At 37.2% G+C, this 22048-nt stretch overlaps 2 protein-coding genes across 5 annotated transcripts in view; one reads left to right on the top strand and one right to left on the bottom strand.

The window, feature by feature from the left end:
• trmt44 (tRNA methyltransferase 44 homolog) overlaps positions 1–13943 on the bottom strand; it is an 81201-nt gene extending 67258 nt beyond the window's left edge. For 2 of the 4 annotated variants that reach the window (XM_052603176.1, XM_052603178.1), the window contains exons 1-2: positions 13467–13942; positions 13265–13379 (exon numbers count right to left, since the gene is read on the bottom strand). In XM_052603176.1, the coding sequence (XP_052459136.1) occupies positions 13265–13379; positions 13467–13803 (452 nt within the window). In that variant the 5' untranslated portion in view covers positions 13804–13942. Of the gene's footprint in view, positions 1–13264; positions 13380–13466 lie in introns of those variants that run through there. The other 2 variants (XM_052603175.1, XM_052603177.1) reach the window with 2 other exon arrangements.
• A 2275-nt stretch (positions 13944–16218) lies between these two features.
• On the top strand, positions 16219–21463 carry rpl34 (ribosomal protein L34). Its single transcript, XM_052603170.1, has 5 exons — positions 16219–16237; positions 16594–16710; positions 16835–16934; positions 18294–18397; positions 21348–21463. Exons 2-5 carry the CDS (start codon positions 16646–16648, stop codon positions 21430–21432), a joined length of 354 nt encoding a protein of 117 aa, XP_052459130.1. The 5' UTR covers positions 16219–16237; positions 16594–16645; the 3' UTR covers positions 21433–21463.
• Positions 21464–22048: the final 585 nt, after the last annotated feature.

The following is a 22048-nucleotide window of genomic DNA, read 5'->3' as shown; positions in this document are numbered from 1 at the left end:
ATTTTAATGGTCTCCACTCTTCCTACTAGAGAAAGAGGCAGGCTACCCCTATGAATCCCACATATAGACGGGAGATGTTTTTAAGGCGATAGAAAGAGGCTCATAGCTAAGGCAAAGAGCAGAGGAGAGAGAGGGCAACCCTGCCGTGTCCCGCGGAAGAGGGGAAAGAATGATGAACTATCAGCAGTTTTAACACTTGCAGAGGGAGCAGTGTATAAGAGGCGAATCCATGAAATAATATTATTCCTGAAGCCAAATTTTTTTTAATGCAGTGAACAAATAATTCCATTCGACATGATCAAATGCTTTTTCAGCATCAAGGGAAATGATCATTTCAGAGTTAGTAGAAAGAGATGGACTAAAAAGAATGTTTAGCAAACGCCGGATATTAGGTGACATCTGACGTCCCCTAATAAACTCCGACTGATCCTTAGATATAATATCAGGAAGACATGGATCTATGCGCTTTGCCAGCACCTAGGGTGACCACTTGCTAATAAGCCCAAGGGGGGACAAGGGGTATGATTCTAAGGGACAATGTGGGACACTGCCGCCCCCACCCCATGGGCAGACTCACTGATAGTGGTTTACCCATTTCTAGCACATACCACCTTACATGGTACATTAATAATGCCCTATTCCCCTAAACGTGTGTAATTGCTGATGTATGCTCATGACAGATTTGACAGATGCACTTCCACTTACAATTTACTTTAGCTATTTTATTTATTTTTCATTACAATTTATTCACTTTAAATAAATTATAGGATTAAAATGAATTGTAGTTGCTCTGCTCAACACCACAGGAACAGTAAAAAAAAAAAAGTCTAAACTCACAACTCCAGACGGAACGAGAAGGGGGAGAAAGGATGGAGAACTTACATGTTAGCAAAGGCAGGAACATGAAAAAAAACAAATCAGTTTGAAACAGGACACACCTTCTCTTTTTTAATTGATGATGGCGGTGCCTCACTTTCTCCATTTTTTGAATTGAAAAGCGTGCATCTAAAAGATCCTTCCCAGTGTGTCTGGTATGCACGTTCGTGCGCTGTCATGACAACAAAGAAAAAGTTGACAACAACCTAGTCAGCAGTTCAACTGAGGGGTGGGTGTAGCAACAGCGTGCTGAACTGTCAAGTAATGTTCGTTTGGCTGCCTGGGACTCGAAGATATAGAGCGACCAACTTTTTTTGAGCAAGCATTGATTATGCATGACAGTCTCAATTTGTGGGACGAATGAATTGGGCTTCAAACACTGTGCGCGCACGCACTATGCGGGACGGGTGGTCACCCTACCAGCACATTTGCTAGAATTTTTACGTCTGCATTCAATAAACTGATAGGTCTATAGCTATTGCATAAAGTTCGGTCTTTATTTTTTATTTTTTAATAGAAGGGAGATAGATGCTTGATTCAATGCTCGTACTCAAATGACTCCTTGTATATATATATATATATATCAAACAATAAGGGGGCTAACTGCACTGAAAATTTCTTATAAAAATCTAAGGGGAAGCCATCAGGCCCTGGAGCCATGTTACACTGCATAAGATCAATGTAAGTGTTGATTCCATCTAATCTAAGAGCTTCATCCAATGTCTCCTGTATTAATGTATTAATAGTAGGTATATTTAAATAATGTAAAAAAGACTCCATAAAGGAGTCAGAAGGAGGTTGAGAAGTATAGAGACTGGAATAAAAGGAGGAAAAGACAGTTAATTTTTTGAGGATCAATAACAAGCTTATTAGAATGGTTATCATAAATCTGTGTAATAAAGCGGGATGCGAACTGATGTTTAAGCTGGGAAGCAAGAAGACGGCCTGCTCTGTCCCCATATTCATAATACGTGGCTTTACTTCTTTTAAGTAAATATTCTGCTTTATTTGTTGAAAGCAAATCAAATTCAGTTTGCAACTTCAAACGTTTCAACTAAGATTTGGGATCGCTGGAATACTGGCTATCCACCTCTAGGATTGAACGGATAAGCTCTTGCTGACAAGATTTTCTAACCTTAGCTAAGTGAGCAATAAAAGAAATTATTCTGCCATGAATAAACACTTTAAATGTCTCCCATAAAAGAGAAGCAGAGACTGATTCAGTTTTGTTAGTCTCAATGAAAAAAGTCAATATTTTTGGATAAAAATTCACAGAAATTAGTTCTGGCAAGAAGTCCTCCAACGAATTTCCACTGAGGTCGGCTCTTAAAAGCAGGTAAAAAAGAAATATGTGGGGCATGATCGGAAATAACAATGGCTGAGTAATCTGAAGAAATAACTGAAGAAAGCAGGGCTTTGTCAAGAAAGAAGTAATCGATCCAGGAGTAAACCTGGTGCACACTACAGAAAAACGAAAATACTTTATCAGAAGGATGTAAAAAGCCCCAGGGGTCTACACAGCCTATTTGGATTGTAAGTGAAATTAAAGACCTGGACATAGTGGAAGATGTAGATTTAGACAGATTTATCCAGATTATTATCGATAACACAATTAAGGTCCCCTCCAAAAATAAGGTGATGGGTATCAAGATTTGGATTTTTGAGAAAAGCGAGCGCATAAAAGCAGGGTTGTCCCAAATAGGGGCATATACATTTACTAAAACAACAGGGGTATGGAAAAGAACACCACTGACAATTACAAAGCGTCCTTCAGGATCTGAGATTACTTGCTTTGCTAGGAACATAACTCTTATATGTATCAAAATTGAAGTACCTCTGGATTTGCTATTAAAACTAGAGTGATACGCTTGACCAATCCATTGTTTACACAATCTGATGTGATCACCTGTGCGCAAATGCGTTTCCTGGAGAAATATAATATCAGAGGACAGTGTTTTTAGATGTTAAAAAAACTCTGGAACGTTTAATTTGGCCGTCTAACCCACGTACATTCCATATAATTAATCTAATATTGTGCACAACCCCTCCCCCCTTTGAGCCAACAGGGGTCTTATTCATAGAACTGCAAAGGAGAACATAATGAACTTAATTGGGGGAAAAATTATTTTTTATTTTAGCATCAAGACGGTTAACGTGTGAAAAACAAAATTAAAAGCCAAATAAGACAAAATAATCCTCCATCAAACACAACCCCAGAACATAGAGAACAAAAACACAAATATATTCAAAAACAACAAAAGAAAGACCCTACTGATACTCGTCCACTTAGACATGGCGAGTTGCCAGAGTAAAAAGTTATTGCAACTGATTAAGTAGTGGAGTTGACTCAGACTAATATTAAAATTATATATATATATTTATTAGGGGTGTAACGGTTCACAAAATTCACGATTCGGTACGTTTTGGATACAGCAAAAATTTCAAAACATCTCAACTTTTCAGAATGCCGCAAGCGCACCACGGGTCATGTGACAAGAACTAACCAATCAGCTTCATCCTTTCTCGTAACAACGTTGAAAGTTCAGCCAAGATGAAGGAACAGCTGATCATAGTTGTATATGGATTGCAATTTTGAAATAAATTTAGTAGCAGAGCTAGCCTACTGCAAGCGTTTTTTAGAGCTGCAAATCCATTTATCCTTTGCTGAAATTTCTGCGTCTTCATGGAGAGAGCACGTCATGGTTGCTTAGCAAAGGTAGACGCCTCAGGGGCGCAACTGCTCTAGTGCTTTGGAAAGGAGGAGAAAGACGCGCCTAGCGTTTTCCACACGTTTTTAGGCGCGATATGTGAATGGCCCCTAAGGCGCTCGCTCACTCAGCACGTGCTGAAGGCTCGTTGCAAAATGTCTAATGCATTTAACAGACCAGAAATAGAAGATCCTCCAATAACCAACAGGTCTGGTGTTTGGGTGCACTTTGGATTCCCAGTAAGCTATAATGGTGATGATAGAATGAATGGTAAATAGTAAGGTCTCATATCCGCGGCTATAATGTAAATGTAGCCTACCAATCACGGCGGTGATGTCTTTTGCCCCGTTTGAGTCAGTTGGAAATGTCTGTCTAAATGCTGCGGGGATAGTTTGTCGCGTGTATGTCTCTCCTTTTTTTCGTCTTTTCCCAGATACTAACACACTAAGGTGATGTCGGCGTAAAAGAGTTGACATGTTTCAAGTATTCCCGCTGGTGTTTTTTTTTTTTTTTTCACTGGTGTACCCTATTGTCATGTAGATGCAACGTACCGTTGTTTTTTTATCCACCACTCTCTTGCCATCATCATTATAGCTTACTGGGAATCCAAAGTGCACCAAAACACCAGACATGTTGGTTATTGGAGGATCTTCTATTTCTGGTCTGTTAAACGCATTGGCCACTGCGTACCGTGCATGAACTGCTCGCTCACTCAGAGCGTACTGAGTGAGCGAGCGCCTGACTGAGTAGCCTAACATAAACATATAAGTTGGTGTTTTTTTCTTCTTCTTTTTTCGTTGCCTGTTACGTCGTTTGGGTTATTGGGCTACCTTGTTGAACGCATATTATATTTCACTTTCTTTTTTTTTTTCAAATATAATTAGTCCAACGAACCGTTCGGTACATAATGCGTACCGCGTACCAAACGGTTCAATACGAATACGCGTATCGTTACACCCCTAATATATATATATATATATATATATATATATATATATATATATATATATATATATATATATATATATATATATATATATATATATATATATATATATATACATACATACACATACATACATACATACAGTGGGGCTCGAAAGTTTGGGCACCCTTTGCAGAATCTGTGACAATGCAAGTAATTTTCAAAAAATAAGAGAGATCATACTAAATGCATGTTATTTTTTATTTAGTACTGTCCTGAGTAAGATATTGTACATAAAAGATATTAACATTTAGTCCACAAAAAAAAAAAATGCTGAAATTATTAAAATAACCCCACTCAAAAGTTTGGGAACTTTACCCTTGGTTCCTAGTACTGTGTGCTGTTACCTGATGATCCTCGACTGTCTTTCTGTTTTGTGATGGTTGTGCATGAGTCCCTTGTTTGTTCTGAACAGTGTAACTGAGCAGCGTTCTTCAGAAAAATCTTTAAGGTCCTGCAGATTCTTCAGTTTTCCAGCATCTTTGCATATTTGAACCCATTCCAGCAGTGACTTCATGATTTTGAGATACATGTTATCACACTGAGGACATTTGAGGGACTCAAACACAACTATTAAAAAAGATTCAAACATTCACTGATGCTCCAGAAGGAAACAAGATGCATTATGAGCTGGGGGTGAAAACTTTTGAACACGATGAAGATGGCCAAATTTGTCTTATTTTGTTGAAATATAATTTTTTCCATTTAGTTCTGCCCTTCGTAAGCAACAGAAGATACTTGTATGTTTCCCGGTACACAAATTAAGTACAATTTACCTTGATCTTCAAATTCTGAAAGTTTTCACTCCCCAGCTCTTAATGCATCTTGTTTCCTTCTGGAGCATCAGTGAATGTTTGAATCTTTTTAAATAGTTGTGTTTGAGTCCCTCAAATGTCCTCAGTGTGATAAGATGCATCTCAAAATCATAAAGACACTGCTGGAAAGGGTTCAAATATGCAAAGATGCTGGAAAACTGAAGAATCTGCAGGACCTTAAAGATTTTTCTGAAGAACACTGCTCAGTTTAACTGTTCAGAACAAACAAGGGACTCTTGCACAACCATCACAAAACAGAAAGACAGCCGTGGATCAGCAGGTAACAGAACACAGTATTAAGAACCAAGCGTTCCCAAACTTTTGGGTGGGGTTATTTTAATAATTTCAGCATTTTTTTTGTCTTGTGGACTAAATGTTAATATCTTTTATGTACAATATCTTACTGAGGACAGTACTAAAAAAAATAACATTCATTTAGTATGATCTCTCTTATTTTTTGAAAATTACTTATATTTTCACAGATTCTGCAAGGGGTGCCCAAACTTTCGAGCCCCACTGTATGTATGTACATATATATATACATATATATACACGTACACACATACATACAGATATACACACACACATACATACAGATATACATACACATACAACATTTTATTATTGTCATTATTTTTTTTTATGTATGACACGCGAAGTCTGGCTGGGTAAAGCATGCCAAAACGAACACTGCGTTTGTACAACAGGCCCTTGACATTATTGAACGAAGCTCTCCTATTAGCCACCAAAGCACGGAAGTCCTCGTAGAATTTGATTCTGTGACCTTTAAATGTAATTTCTTTGGAAGATTTCGCCCATTTGAGCATGGCCTCCTTCTCAGTGTAACGGTGAAATCTACTATCTACTATAAAACTATAATCGGACGGGAATTTTGACCTTGTCAGGGTTTGGGTCTCAGGCTCCAATGGGCTCTGTCAAGCTCTGGAGGGGTGGGAAGGGCATCACCGACAAACTCTCTGAATAAATCTGTCATAAACTGCCTGACATCCTTTCCCTCGATATCCTCTGGAAGACCAACCACCCGAATATTCTGCCATTTGGACCGTGAGACGAGATCTTCCACGTTAGATCTTAAGGCAACATTCTCCTCTGTTGCCAACACCAACTTCGACTGAAGTGTAGAGACCTCCTGCTCGAGATGAGTAATCCTGTCACTGTGATCGGATAAACTAGTTCCCACATCAGTGATGGTAGTCACCTGAGTCACCAAGGTAGACCCAATAGAGGCAATGGACGAGTGAATAGACTCAAGCGACGAATTCAGCAGTGCAGTGAGTTCGCCAGTCATGTTTCTTCTCAGTTTGCAAAGTTTGCTCACCAGCGTGTCAGTTGTTAGCGGGTCTGTAGCATTGTCCAACATCTTGCCGCTTTCTTTCCCAGGATGAGGCACTTTGCTATGAGGGTTGGTTTTACCGCCAGCTCGTGTACCTTTACTCATTAGGAACAAGTAACCAAGAACAAAAGTAGCGTAAAGAAAACAAACCAGCCCCCAATATAGTGTTATGAAAAATAATTGTGAATTTTAAGTTGGAACTCTTACACTACGCGGCAAAACTCTCCACTACATGGCAAAACCGGAAGTCCCAGTCATAGGGACTCTTAACAGCTGCTCGACAGAGAGGTTCAAAAGGAAGAGGTGTCTGCATAATCCCAAAATTGCATTAATAATTAACTACCCAAATGAAATCACAAACGTTTCGACAAGTTTGTTCACAGTAATTTTTTCTTGCATTTTGTAGGAGGCAGTCCATTGACTACATAACTGAAACAAACTGTAGACGCTATGACCCAGAACAAGGATAAGGCTGAAAAATACAGGCTAGCATGCATTCATTTGTGCAAAAGCAAATAAACAAAAGCAATTTTGTTAATTTTGTTTCCACAGTTTGAACTCATATAATGAGATTGTCACCACATTTTTAGTTTGAACCCTGACTGCAGGCCGCAATTGACTGATGAAGGTCTAGATAGAAAAACAACATTGTTGGCAAGTAATTTTTACAATTTCTTTCCCCCTCTATTATGTTTATTTCTGAATAGTTACATTTGGTGTGTTTTTAACACATCCCTTTAATTGTTTATAGTGGCCTGCAAGACATATTATGAAACTCTGCGCAGAAATTTCCGGTATAATAAACCAGAGCTAAAACTCCTCTACTCGCGTCTGCCCTAGACCCTCGGCACAAACATCTCAGGTTCCTCGATGAAAACGTGAAAGTAGTAGTAAGTAGTGTTGTCACGGTACCAAAATTTCAGTATTCGGTACCGATACCAGTGAAAATCCACGGTTCTTGGTACCAATTTCGGTACCAAAGCAAAACACAAAAATATTCTAATAAAAAAAAAAAAAAAATTATCACTAAAAATAAAACCAATAAGATTCTTTATGCTTGTTTACAATTATGTTTAAAGCTTTTCTACAAGTAATATAATTATGAAAAACAGTAAACAATTTTCACCCAAATTTAATTTGTCTTTTAATTAATGAAATGTAAACATTTAAATTTTTTGATAAATAAAGGGGATTTGCTATTAAAATTTAAACATGGAAGAAATAGTGTGATTTATTTCTTTAAAAAATAAAGTTTTATTAATTTTTTCAACAGTGGTAGCAGTATCACATACATTCTACTAAATAATAGTAATATTTATAGCACAATTACTTTATTTAAAAATGAACTTATTTTGACGGGCTACTTTTATTTTGACAGTGGTTTTACTCAAATGAAACTGTAAAATGCTTGTGAAGTGAACAGTTCTGGTGATGTTTATGTATTTCTGTCCTCATTGAGAAGGCAGATGCTGAAATTACTGCAAGCGACACGCGCTTCAGTCTATGTAGTAAACAAACCATTCATTCATTATTCACTCAGAGACACGAAGAACATGCAGGATTCATATTTCAACCAACTTTTGCAGCTTAACATTTACAGATACTGGTCCATACGGAGATTTGATTTGATTAATTTATGCTAACTTTGACAAATTCCGTGACTGTCCATATTAAAATGTAAGTTTCATTATTAAGACTGGATTTTGAGATTCCATCCGTGTTTTCTGCTTTCGCATAAAACATAGCACTGTATGTGTCAAGAACCGGGTTGACCGGGTCCTCAGTACCACCGCTACTTAAAGAAACCTGGTACAGTCACATTTACATTTTTTTAGTACCTACTTGGTACCAAAGTACCGGGTCTTTTGACAACACTAGTAGTAAGAAAAAAAACTGTTTGAACATTATCAGAGCATTTTTCTTGATGCAAGTGGCACTGATGCAGCCACCACCACCAATGAAATCAATGCCCAACAGTCGGAAAAGGCTGAGCCAGTTCTTCGGCGATGATTACAGAGAGTCCAGCTGAGATGAGTTCTAGCTGGAGCCATGTATTCCACAAGATGAGGATCCCATTCAATGGTGGAACAAAAACATGAAGTGCTTCACAAAACTTAGTCGCTTAGCACAGGGGTTCCCAAACTTTTTAGCCCGCGACCCAACTAATATGTGCCCTTGGAATTATAAGGTTCTATCTGCATTCCGAGTAGTTTTGAGATATTGAGCTTCAAAGATTTTGCATTCCATTTGACTGTGTAGATAGAACCTTATTGTTTTTTTAAATAAAAATCCCATAATGTATACAACATAAAAAAAATAATGTAAATCACATAATGTAAATAAGTTGTCATAGAATAATAATATGGGAATAACTCAATTTTGACAAAAATGTCAGATAGAACCTTATAATTCAAAGGAGACGAAATGCGCTGTTGCCCTGCGACTCCGCACCTCCCCCACCAACCCCAGGTCAACAACCCCTCCCGTCGCGTGAAATGTACAGGAAATCGATTTTATGCCCAGTCTCAAAGCACACAAAGTTATATTTTATTGTTCTACGTGCAAAATCAGTGTTACAATTCTGCATGAACTGCTCGATATCCACCTGTTCTCTCTCGGAAAGTAACTGTGCAGCTATGTTGGGTTGAACTCATTCATTATTCTGCCATCAGGAACCAGTCCAGTAGGTCCGAGTGGCTCACACACACACACACACGCTCATGCTAATCCGTTATTTAGATGTGTCACTTTATGGTTTCCATGGTGACGCATCGCCGCTTGTCACTTGTCATACTGCAGCATCAACAGAGCTGAATGAATGATGATCTGGTTTTATGTAATTTTTCCTTTTTTATTCAAAATATTCACAAATGTGTTAGATATGGCATGGAATATCTAGTATTCCAATTGTCAAGTATATGCAAGGGGAAGTGTTTTGTTTTTTAAACACCTTTATTAGTTTGTGCCTCAGCCGCAGTTCAGAAAATCGGATCTGTTGGATGTACAACACGTGAATTTGTCCACTTCTCCCGAAATACATAAATGTAAGTGGCTGGTGAACTGGGAGAATAATAGAGTAAACTTACTTAGACAATGTGTATCTGATATGAATAAAACGCGTCTAATTATAATGGAAAGGATTATTGTCTCTTCCTTTGACATCAGCGTGTATTTTACAAACTCTCAAATGTATTGGTTTTTTTTTAGTACTTATGCCTGAAACATAAAATAAACATCATGTGGTTGAAAACACTGAAAAGTTGTGATGACAGCTCTGAGCGCGCCGGTCTCTGCCTCAGCCAACGCACGAGAGCACATTTGAATTTCACATCACGCACTGGACGGTGTGATCATACACTCCAGGGACCAGTTTAGACTGATCACACCGGTGTGATCGTACGTGCGAAAGGGCTGAATTAATTGCAACAAAAATATATAGGGCCTAAACTTTTTTTTATAGAAATCATCTTTGGGAACCAATGGTTTAGCACAGAGGTTCTCAAACTTTTTAGACCGCGACCCCCATGATAAATGCCCTGCTGTCCCGCGACCCCACACCTCCCCCACCCAACCTCACCAACTCCTCCCATCGCATGAAATGTACTGCAAATCAATTTTATGCCCATTCTCAAAGCACACAAAGTTATATTTTATTGTTCTACGTGCAAAATAAACACCTTTACGTACGTAACTTGAAGCTGACGTAATCTCGTAATGTCTGGGACAAAATTACAAATTGAATTAAAATATATTATTTTTTTTATTTGTATCAGACTTTTCTGCAAACACCATTTAACAATTATTGAATTAACCCTTTCACACGTAAGTGTATATAGGGCCTTTTTTTTTTAAAATTTTATATCATCCTGCACCGGGGTCCCTTTGGGAACCACTGGATTAGCATACCGTTATTTGTGTGTCCTGGGAATGTCTGTGCCGTCAGACCGCGTTTTCTCTGCAGTTGGTCTTATGGGCTCAGTGCACAAGATGGCGCCGGAGAGCTTCAGCGATGCGAGTATGCATACTTCCGGTCTTGCGACACTCGCATTTACTATAACTTATTTATTTGTTTATATGTCAGGGACAATGCAAAAGAGACACATTGTAACAGGTTGCAATAACTTGAACCGATGTGTTGCATATAGGGTTTCTAGCTGAAGCTAATTTGCAACCCCTGTCCCTGGTTAGGCTACATAAATCACCATTATTAAGAGAACAAAAACAAACACCAGCAACAACAAAAACATAACAACATATATCTGTATGTATGTGTGTGTATGTGTTATCTCTCTCTATATCTGTATGTATATGTCCATTTATAAGTGTGTCTGCACAGTGACATAATCAATGATCACAGATTTGGTTTTGTTTCAGCCAGTGTTTCACCTTTTCATTAAACAGTTTCAGATTGGTTAGTGTTTTTATTTCTGTTGGTAGGACATTCAAAAATGTATCCCTTTTACAGAAAATGATGACTGACCGAAAGCGGTTTTGTGCTGTGCCACCCTGCAATTGCCATTTGCTGATCCCCTAGTGGTGATTCCATTAGTGTTTGTTTTTGTAACATATTGACAAAGTACAGCTGGTGCAAGATTATTCACACATTTAAAAATCAATTTAATAAATGAGAACTTAATAAAACTATCATAACTGAGCAAATTATACTTTTTCAGTATTATACAATGATGCCATTTCATTTGTTTTTGAAATGGCAATAAGGGATATTTGAAATAAGGGAAACTTACATAAAAAACTTGGCTAGATGTATATAATAAATTATTTTTTTAATTTAACAGCGGATAGTGGTATATCAAAGACATGGGGAAACATCCTCCCTACATTTTTGCGTACTTCTGTGTGGAAATTCGTCAAGATACAAAGCGGAGATTGCTTTATTCTTCGGTTGATTATGCGGATCTGCGTCAGCGTCAGGTTAATCATTCCACAGGGATTTCTTATTTCAAACACAAAACACTCAAATATGCAATACTTTACATTTACGAAGAGCTGATTTTGTTCTGACTGTTACGTAAGATCAAGGTTTCTGACTTGTCAAACGAGCACAGAGATTTCTGATAAAGCATGTTTTATTAACTTTATTTGATAATTTATAACTGTAACTGTACAATTAAACGTAATAATTATGGTAGGTTTGCACTAATTAAAAGATCGCTGTTTGCATTCATGTCTGTTTTTATGAATGTTTATTTGTTTTGTGAAAGATCTGCAGCATAAATCATTATCTGACTGACATAAATCATTATCTGAGCAGCACAGTTATATTGTTATTATTTTGCATTCATTATCAGATAAAACATATATTAAAATTAGTCATGTATTAGTTAATTGTGTAAAATAATAAAATATGTTGTGAAAATAATAATGAAACAAACTGATGTATGTGCACAATTGAGAAATGGATACTTATGAAGATAAATCGCAGTCCACGTCTCACGAGGTAAATTTCATTAAAAAAGAAAAAAACAATGTAATACAAACATTTTGGAGAAATAAGTAATTTGTACATTTACATAATTGGTAAGATAAAAATACATTACGTAGCCTTGTATACACACCATGAGTTCAACTTTCATTTCGTGAACAGTAGGGAATACGTGTATTAAATTCATTCACCAGACCCAAACATACACAAGTTTCAAATCCACTGGCTCAGTTAACATTTAGAGTATAGTAATAATAGCAGTGTATATCTTACTGAAGTGATATTATAAATCCTGTAAACATGTAGAAGGTGATATTTGGATTTCTCCGGTTCTCAGCACTGATGTTCAGCACAACCGGAAATATCTACGCACACACTCGCAAGACCGGAAATCCAAGATGGCAGAGATATGCAACTAGCCCATTGTTAACAGACTAAGGAGCAGACTTTGCCCCGATCATGTTGACATGCTTGTGTTCCTTAACAAGAACATGTAAAACAATAGAAAAAAAAGTAATAATAAAAAATAAAATAAAAGAGTCTGTCACAGGGAGTCATCAACACACAATGTTTCTTCCCCAGCAACATACGTTTTCTGTTCTTTTATTGTTCTCTCTGAGCAACTCTGAGAACTTTCTTTATATTATTTATCCTGGCTGTAGCAGTTTGTTTGTTTCAGTCTATGAGAGCCTATGTTATAAAGTTAAAGATATTAATATAAGGTCTGAGCATTTATTTCACATTTCTTGTTTGTATGAAGGCTAAATACAAATAAAAGGTGAACATTAATTTATCTGTATTCATTTAATTTACATTATATAGTTTTATAGGTGGTGTTTTTATATACTTGGCAAATTATTTTTTCAGACGTTTATAGGTCCAAATATACGTTGGATTGCGTTCTTGACAGTTTTTTTTTTATTTTTATTTATGTTGTTCATATCGATATCGGAATTATATCGTATCGCCCGAAATTAAGTAATATTATGATATAAACTTTGGCGATATCATTCAGCCATAAGAGTGATGATATTCAAAGTATTCTGTTTTTTAACTTCCATCCAAGTAACGTTAGACGCTTACCATTCCTCTGGCTTTAACTGCAGCTGTATTTGATATATGTTACTGCTCTTGACAGTAACCTGTTCCACGCCAGTCTCTTCAAATGGTATAAATGTCACTGCATGCCTAACATTATCTTTGGAAAAAAAAGAGAAAAGAAATCTAAAGCCAACGAGATGACAACAAAATGACAACATATCAAAATGGTCGTGCCGTTTCTTACCTTTTATGATAACCTCTTTGTATAGACACTCTCCTGTCTTGTTCACTTTGGGAATAATAGTTCTGACTCCAACACACCAGCGTCCTGCAGTTTCATGCTCCTTATCCACAACATCAGCGTGAAGAAACATAGAAATATCAGCAATCTTAATATTAGGCCCCAGAAGAGAAAATAAAAACTGAATCAATTCCGCAGTGTCCACATCCATGTACTCCGTCTCTGTTACGCCACACAGTCTCTTATTTACTACATGTGGCTTCTTTATCCAAACGTCGGCAGCGGACCACATACTATCGCTGCGCATGTCTGTCGTGTTTATTTCAGAAAGCTGCGACATGCTTTCGACCTCAGCAAAATATATATCTAAAAAAAAATAACAGTAGAAGATTATTAGGGTACCGAAAACTACAAGATACTAACACAACCACAGCACGACGTCGTCGTCGTCTTCTTCTTCTTCTTCTTCTAGGATTTTATGGCGGTTGGCAGACCAACTTAAAAGGTGCATTCCCGCCACCTACTGAAATGGAGTATGAAGCGCATATTGCAAGGAAGTTTAAGTTTGATCTACTCTTTCAAAAAAAAAAAAAAAAAAAAAAATATATATATATATATATATATATATATATATATATATATATATATATATATATATATATATATAATTTAAGGTTATATATAAGAGTTTACACAGCAGGAAGTTTTACATCCTATTAAATAATCCTGTTTTCTTTAAAAATATAAATAACTCATGATAAATTCTTGATGATTTGGTACATTCTCCTAGGAGAACCTGAAGTGTCAGCTCATTGATTTCTAGATTTCTTAAAGCGTTTAGCTGGGACCGCTCTCTTTCATAAGCTTCACATTCTATAAGCACATGTTCTACAGTTTCAGCTAACCCACATTTATCACAATTTCCATTCTCACGTTTACCAATTCTTTGTAAGCATTGATTTATTAAACAATGTCCAATACGCATCCTTGTGACTAAAACGTCCTCTTTCCTGTTTTCCGAATCTTCTTCTCTCTGGACCAACTTTTTCTTGAATGCAGTAAAAACGTCTACCTTTTGTTGATTCATTCCATTCCTTCTGCCAAATTTCCTGTATTTGTTTCGCTATTATCACTTTAATTTCTGTTTTACTTAATGCCACTTCAACGTCAATTTGTGAATGATTTAATGCCTTTTTAGCCAGATTGTCAGCCTCCTCATTTCCTTTCACACCCATATGCGATATCAATCCCATATGCGATATCAAGTCATTGGGAAAAGCCAAGGAGGAATTACTGACCAAGCCACAGTAGGGGCAACATTGAGATCACTTAATCCTATTCTCTGGGCTTCCACACTGGCCTTCCATCCAAAACTTGATAACTTTTTATGTCCATATTCCCAACAGTCCTCCAACACCATTTTAACTGGGTGACTGTCCGAGTGTCCCTTTATGCTTATGAAATTCCTCATCTTTAACTTACGAGCCTACGAATTACGAGCCTACGAATTGCTTGAGGCATTAAGCCCATCTCTACTTGCACTGCTGACATTGGGGAGGATCTAAACTCTCCACAACAAATTTGCATAGCTTGTGACTGAATTGCCTCTAGTTTTACGAGTTGTAACGTTATTTGGATGCAGTGCAATATACCATACTTTCATAATCTATTGCCGATCTTATTAGAGCACAATATATTATTTTAAGGGACTGACAACTTGCTCCCCAATCAACTCCTGCTAAATACCTCATAATATTTATTGCTTCTTTGCATTTATCAACCAGTTTCTGTATATGTATAGTACAATTCAGTTTCAAATCCATCCATATACCTAGAAACCTCACAACTGCTGTTTGCTTCACTTCTTGTCCATATAATTTAATGTTGAAATGTATATTTTGAATTTCTGAAAAACTTTTATGTAAACGAATATTTTACTATGACAGGTTGGACATGTTAAGCTTGGCAACATGCAACTACAAACACGATATGATGAAAATTAGGAAATATAAGTGTAGATACTTAGTGTACTTGCAGCAGACGTTTTAACCTCCACTGCAGAAAGGCAAAATGGGAGTGAAGTAGATCAGAGGGTTTCTTAAAGGAGCATTTACAACATCACGACAGGGTGGACAACAATTTCAGGGACACGTGCAAAATGCTTAGTATTATTATGAAAATAAAATATAAATGAACAATCTGACTTTAAGTCAGTATATTTAAAAATTATTTACACGTGTTATTTAACCAATTTTTACTTTAATTGAGATCAGCTGAGTTGTGTGAGGGACATGCCAAAATCACACACATCTAATCAAAGAAAATGGTATAAAATTAGAAAAATAAATTTCAAAAGACTGTAGTTGTAGTTATATATGTGCAAATGTTTGGTCATTTATCATCTAATTTCAGAATTACATTCATATTATGTTAATGATATAAGTGATTCTGATGTGGACACCAAAGGCACTATATATGTATATATGTGTGTGTATATATATGTGTGTGTGTGTATATATATATATATATATATATATATATATATATATATATATATATATATAGATAAATATATATATAGATAAATATATACCAATTGAATCTTAAAAAATATACTATTTTATAGGAAACCTATTATAATTTACAGCAACAAGGTAGCCTACTCTATAAGGTCTTTTATTTTGCTATATGCAAACGCATTATTTCCGTTGCCGTCGGACCTTTAACTTTCACCCGGTATCGACTCCTTCCTCTTACGTCTACAGTGATAGCAGGTATGGCGGATTCTCTTTGCGCTGAAAATGTGAATGAACTATCTATTGTCATCTGCCGTTTTTGAAGATAATATATATATATATTTAGATTTATACGTGTAGTTCGCATTCTAACGGAGGATACCCCTGCCATATTAAGTTACTAGTGTAATTATGGATTTTGTTATTGCTTGAGTTGGCGCTGAGAAGTTGTCATTCACTTCCCTTACAAACTCGAATGACGATATTACAGTTGTTAAAATCTTACAACAGAGTAAAAGTGTAACGCCGTTATATTCGTTGACTCGGGTGTTAAAATTATATTTAACACGTTTGAAAAATTTTATCTTCTAAGATAAATGGTGCTTATTCCGCAGGCTTTGACATCACTTGAACTTGCCTAAAGATCGTGTAATTTTTCAGATCAAGATGGTGCAGCGCCTGACTTACCGACGTAGGCTTTCCTACAACACTGCTTCAAACAAAACCAGACTGTGAGTAATTACTGCATTGATGCAAATATATATTCACCATGGACCAACGACTTTCTACAATGTAATTTAGTGTCTAATTATGCATACTTCTAACGCTGTACTTAACGACTACGATATCACTCAGATCTCGTACGCCAGGTAACCGAATTGTGTACTTGTATACCAAGAAGACTGGCAAGGCACCCAAGTCGGCATGTGGAATCTGCCCCGGTAGACTGCGTGGTGTAAGTGGTGCACTAGTTCTTTCCTGTGAGCTTTTACTACGTCGTTATCCTGAGTACACTGATATGAATGGTGTTTGAGTATAGAGGCCAATAAATTTGGTGAAAATGAGCAGTCTTTACATTTCTTGGCTCTTGTTTTATTACGTGTAGCTTTGTTGTAGCATAAATGGTATGTTTATCACGAGTTAAAAATTACTTAATAATACAATAATTAGTATCATCTCTAGAGTAGTGCTTTCCAACCTTTCTCAACTTGCGGCCCACACAACCAAACACATGTTTGCGTGGTGTTCTGACGATTTGTCCTACGCTTGTCAGATTTTTCTACCTCCCACTAAAACAATGGGTAGTACAATTCCACAATGAAAAATGCTACTGTAAAGTTATGATTTATTAACGTCTACACCTACCACAACCCTAATCATACCCTTACAGTACTGCAAATACAGTAATTATGTGTTATATTCGCGGTTGTAGCTAGAAGGGATACAGCTACAGGAAACCAACAATAAATGTTATTTTCTACCAATTAGATTACTTTTTTATTAAAGTCTACACCTACCCCAACCCTAAACCTACCCTTACAGTAATGCAGATACATTAAATATCGTTGTTTAGCATGAGACAAAGGACGCGATATTGATGTGCGTTTGTGCAGTAATCCCGGGTAGGAAAATCTGACAGGGTAGGATAAAGTGTCAGGACAGCGGCCCACTGAAAAAAAATTAACTGACCCCACTATTGATGGGTTAATAACTTAGTACTCAGAAGCTAGATTGTTAACTGTTCTTATTGAATGAACTGGCAATGAACAGAAAATAACTCGGCCTGGCACCGCTTGGCACAACTGCTGTTGTTCTGTAGCATACGCAGCAAAAATATCTAAGATACATTGGCAGTTTATTCTTAAACCAATCAGCGAGTTCGAATAGTGGAAGCATTAGTTACAGTTTAATATTTATTTTTTCTTAATTATATATGTGAAATTATGTTATTATGTTATGACTTAGACATTTTTACATATATGGACAAGATGATTATTTCTTCTAATAGTAATTGGTGGCCTACCTGCAATACCATGAAAACCACTGCTCTAGAGTATTTTATATTGCATTTCTAAGTGTTCTAATGTCACTTGGTTCGTGGCAAAGCATATTAATGTTAAAAATAAAATCAGTAATATATCTAATGTGTTACAGAGTAGTTTTTCTAATATAAGAGTGATCAAAGAAAATATAATCTACAGTACCGCAGCAGATGTTGGCTACATCAAATTGGTTTACAGAAGTTTTAAATTGTTAAACTAGACATAGTTGAACACTTGATTTAAACCATGTTCAATTGTTTTTTCCTCTATAGATCCATGCTGTGAGACCTCAGGTACTTATGAGACTCTCAAAAACCAAGAAGCATGTCAGCCGAGCTTATGGTGGTTCCATGTGTGCCAAGTGTGTACGAGACAGGTAACTGACTGAGACTATTTCATTTTCCTGTTTGTAAATAAGTCTATTCATAGTGGGTTCATACAAAAGTTTTTGACTCATCATAAGTAAAGTACATTTTATTTAGATGGTACATTTTAACACAGCAAAGCAGACCAACATTTCACTGGACTGGAGGATTGTCACTGGCTATGTTAACATACAACTAGGGCTGCACGATTAATCGCATGTGATTGGCAGTAAATCTCCATCTGCTTTCAAATGGAGCGGCACTTAATAGACATAGCCGTAGTCGCTGACAAGCTACGCAATACTGCGTTCATCGCATACGATCCATCTGCGATTATGAACGTGATATTGTGTAGCTAGTCAGCAAACTACGGCTCTGTCTGTTAAGTGCCGCTCGATTTGAAAGCAGGTGATGGACATTTACTGCTAATCACAGAACCAGCTTTACTAATGAGACGCGCATGACAATCGCATGTGATTAATCGTCCAGCCCTACATGCAACAAAATAATCTGTTTTGTAATCGGATTGCTGGCTCAGTCAGACTGAAAAGCCTTCAGGTAAACACCTTAATCAATCTGACTGAGTTTGATCTGAATGAAATTTTGATCGGTTTGAAGGGGGTGATGTATTCCTCTAATACAGGGCTTTAGAGTGTGACCAATTTGGTCGCACGTGCAACCTAATTTCTAAATGGTGCGACAAAAAAAAAAAAAATTAATAGGTCGCACCACGTCACGGTCCAGACTCAGGCCGGAGTCCTGACATTTTATCCTACCGATCAGCGCTCTGCATGCGCACATCAATAATGCGTCCTTTTTATCATGCTAAACAACAATATTTGACGTGTTTGCTGTGGAGGGATGAACTTCAGGGAACAAGAAATACGAGTCAGTGCATGGATTACGTGAACTAGAATGATTCGTTCACATAAAAGATTGGTTCAACGAACCATCACTAGTTTAATTTCATATAGCCTATATTAAATATTTGGAATATATATTTTCATATTTTATTAGGTTCTTTGATAAGGTTACAATACAAAGGTCTAAAGCAACGTAACCCGTGATGTCCCCTATGCGCGGGTCGGGGCAGGTAAAGAAATGTTACCTATTTGCAGGGCGGACCAAATAATTTCATAAAAGAGGAACGTGGGTGGGAAAAATCTGACCCGCGCATCTCTAGGCTGCATGTGCGAGCACAAGTGATACTGTGGCCGCCGGTCCACGACGGGTAGAAAAAGATGACGCTCAATAAAGCTCACTGGCTGAGTTTTCTCCTCTGAAAAAAAAATATTGCACAACTGACAGAATACAGGTCCTTCTCAAAAAATTAGCATATTGTGATAAAAGTTAAAGGGGGGGGTGAAATGCTCGTTTTCACTCAATATCCTGTTAATCTTGAGTACCTATAGAGTAGTACTGCATCCTTCATAACTCCAAAAAGTCTTTCGTTTTATTATATTCATAAGAGAAAGATAGTCTGTACCGATTTTTCCCCGGAAAAACACGAGCGCCTAGAGGCGTGACGTGTGTGGGCGGAGCTAAAGAATCACGAGCTCGAGTAGGATTTTGTGTTGAGCGAGTCTGGAAGCTGTGACACAGATCCAGAGGCTGAAATTTAACAAGAGCAGCATCAGCAAAGGCTTCTCTATGTGGTATGTACATTGCATGTTGTTTACTTGATGTGCTTACGCGCTGATAGCTAAGTTAACAACACAGAGATATTTGAAGCAGTTTTACTCGTGCAGTTTGATGACAACATTGCATGTTGTTTACTTGATGTGCTTACACGACAATAGCTAAGTTAACAACACAGAGATATTTGAAGCAGTTTTACTCACCGCGTGCGGTTCCAACACACGATCGTGACCCTTTTTCGTTGGGATTGCATTATCCTTAAGAAATAAACGATGTGCAAATCCAGCATCAACCTGGGCCTTGTTTGTAAAACAAGCATCTTCGAAATGCAGGGAACAAACAAAAACACTCGCACAGCTCCGTTGATGCTCTATAAAAATAAACTCCATCCACTGGTCCCTTAATGCTGTTTCTCTTTTGGTAATCTGTGCAGGGTTGTCTTGCCCTGGCAACCAAAAACACACTCCTTTTGTGACATTTCATGACGCTCTCGCTCTGATCAGTGATTGTCTGTGCACAGCCTCTCTCTGCTCTGCTATATGGGAGCGCGCGCTCTTCCGGCAGACGTGCCCTCATGACCCATATAAGGAAATTCCGCTCCATCTAACGTCACACAGAGCCATACTCGAAAAAAACTTTCCGAAACTTGTGACAAACCGGAAGGAGTATTTTTGGAACAGAAATACTCCTTCAAACGTACAACTTGATTTTTGAAACTTTGTCCATGTTTAGCATGGGAATCCAACTCTTTAACAGTGTAAAAAACTCAGTATGCATGAAATAGCATTTCACCCCCCCTTTAATTAAATTTAAGTATGGTAAATATAGAAATTTCCTAGGCCTACAGTTTCCTACAGTTCTTGTAAAATTGTGCTTCAAATAAAAAAACTTTGTTGACCAGATTGTTAATTAGTCATATTTAGGCTTCAAGTCAATATTGCCTATATGGACAGAGATTTTAAAAAAGTGAACTTGTAAAACTGTGGTGTGGTTCGATGCGATCAAAAATTTGGGGACACCTGACTCTTTTGCTGGTGTACGCAAGTAAAAAAAAATGGCTAGAGCCCGGTAATATGATTGAGAGTACATGTAAACATTAGATCGGATTGAATCACGAAACTTAAAGGACTAATCATGTGCAATGATGCAGAAATAACCCTACTTTCACTCGGCAGCTGTGACGCAGGACACCCTTGTTTTGGACACTCCAAATACACCATAAATGGATAAATATTAATTCTGCTGTTAAAAACAAATAAAGAGAAAAATTATGACTAATAAATGCTTTTTGTGAGCTAACAATCCACATCGTTGTCTTTTCAGGATCAAACGAGCTTTCCTAATTGAGGAGCAGAAAATTGTGGTCAAAGTACTGAAGGCCCAGGCACAAAGCCAGAAGTCGAAGTAGAAGTTGATTTGTACTGTTTAAATAAAATAATTGAAAGCACTGTTTTGTGTCCTTATTTGCCTATGATGGTGAATTACCATAGTATAATAGTGGCAGGAATTTAAGCTATGTTTTGAAAAGGAGTAAATATTTAGTTGATAGAATGTTAAGCTAACCCAGTTGCTTTACAAAATGAAGAAAGAAAAACTTAACCTATTTCCACAAAGTTGTTTTGCTAGGCAACTAAAATGTATCATCACATTTGTAGTATTAAGGATCTTTTTTGCATCTCTGAACTTGACATACTGTGTATACTCTGAGGTTTTTTATACACACACACACACTATGTACAAAGACTGTCTCCCACCCACACCAATTTGCCTACCGTAAAAATAGGAGCAGAGAGGATGCAGTATGCAGTGCTGCACTCTATTGGACAGTAAAAACAGGCATGTACGGATGTTGTTTCTTGACTTCAGCTCAGCATTTAATACTGTCATTCCCTCCAAGCTGACCACAAAACTTCGAGACCTGGACATTAACACCTCCCTCTGCACTTGGATTATGGACTTTTTGACCAACAGACCCCAGCATTTTAGGTCAGGCCACACTCTGGTGGCTCCATCACACTCAACAC

Source organism: Carassius gibelio, chromosome A7 (genome assembly GCF_023724105.1).
Source record: "Carassius gibelio isolate Cgi1373 ecotype wild population from Czech Republic chromosome A7, carGib1.2-hapl.c, whole genome shotgun sequence".
Lineage (NCBI taxonomy): Eukaryota > Metazoa > Chordata > Actinopteri > Cypriniformes > Cyprinidae > Carassius > Carassius gibelio.
The sequence above is the reverse complement of the archived record's forward strand: the minus strand, read 5'-3'. Positions and strand labels throughout refer to the sequence as shown.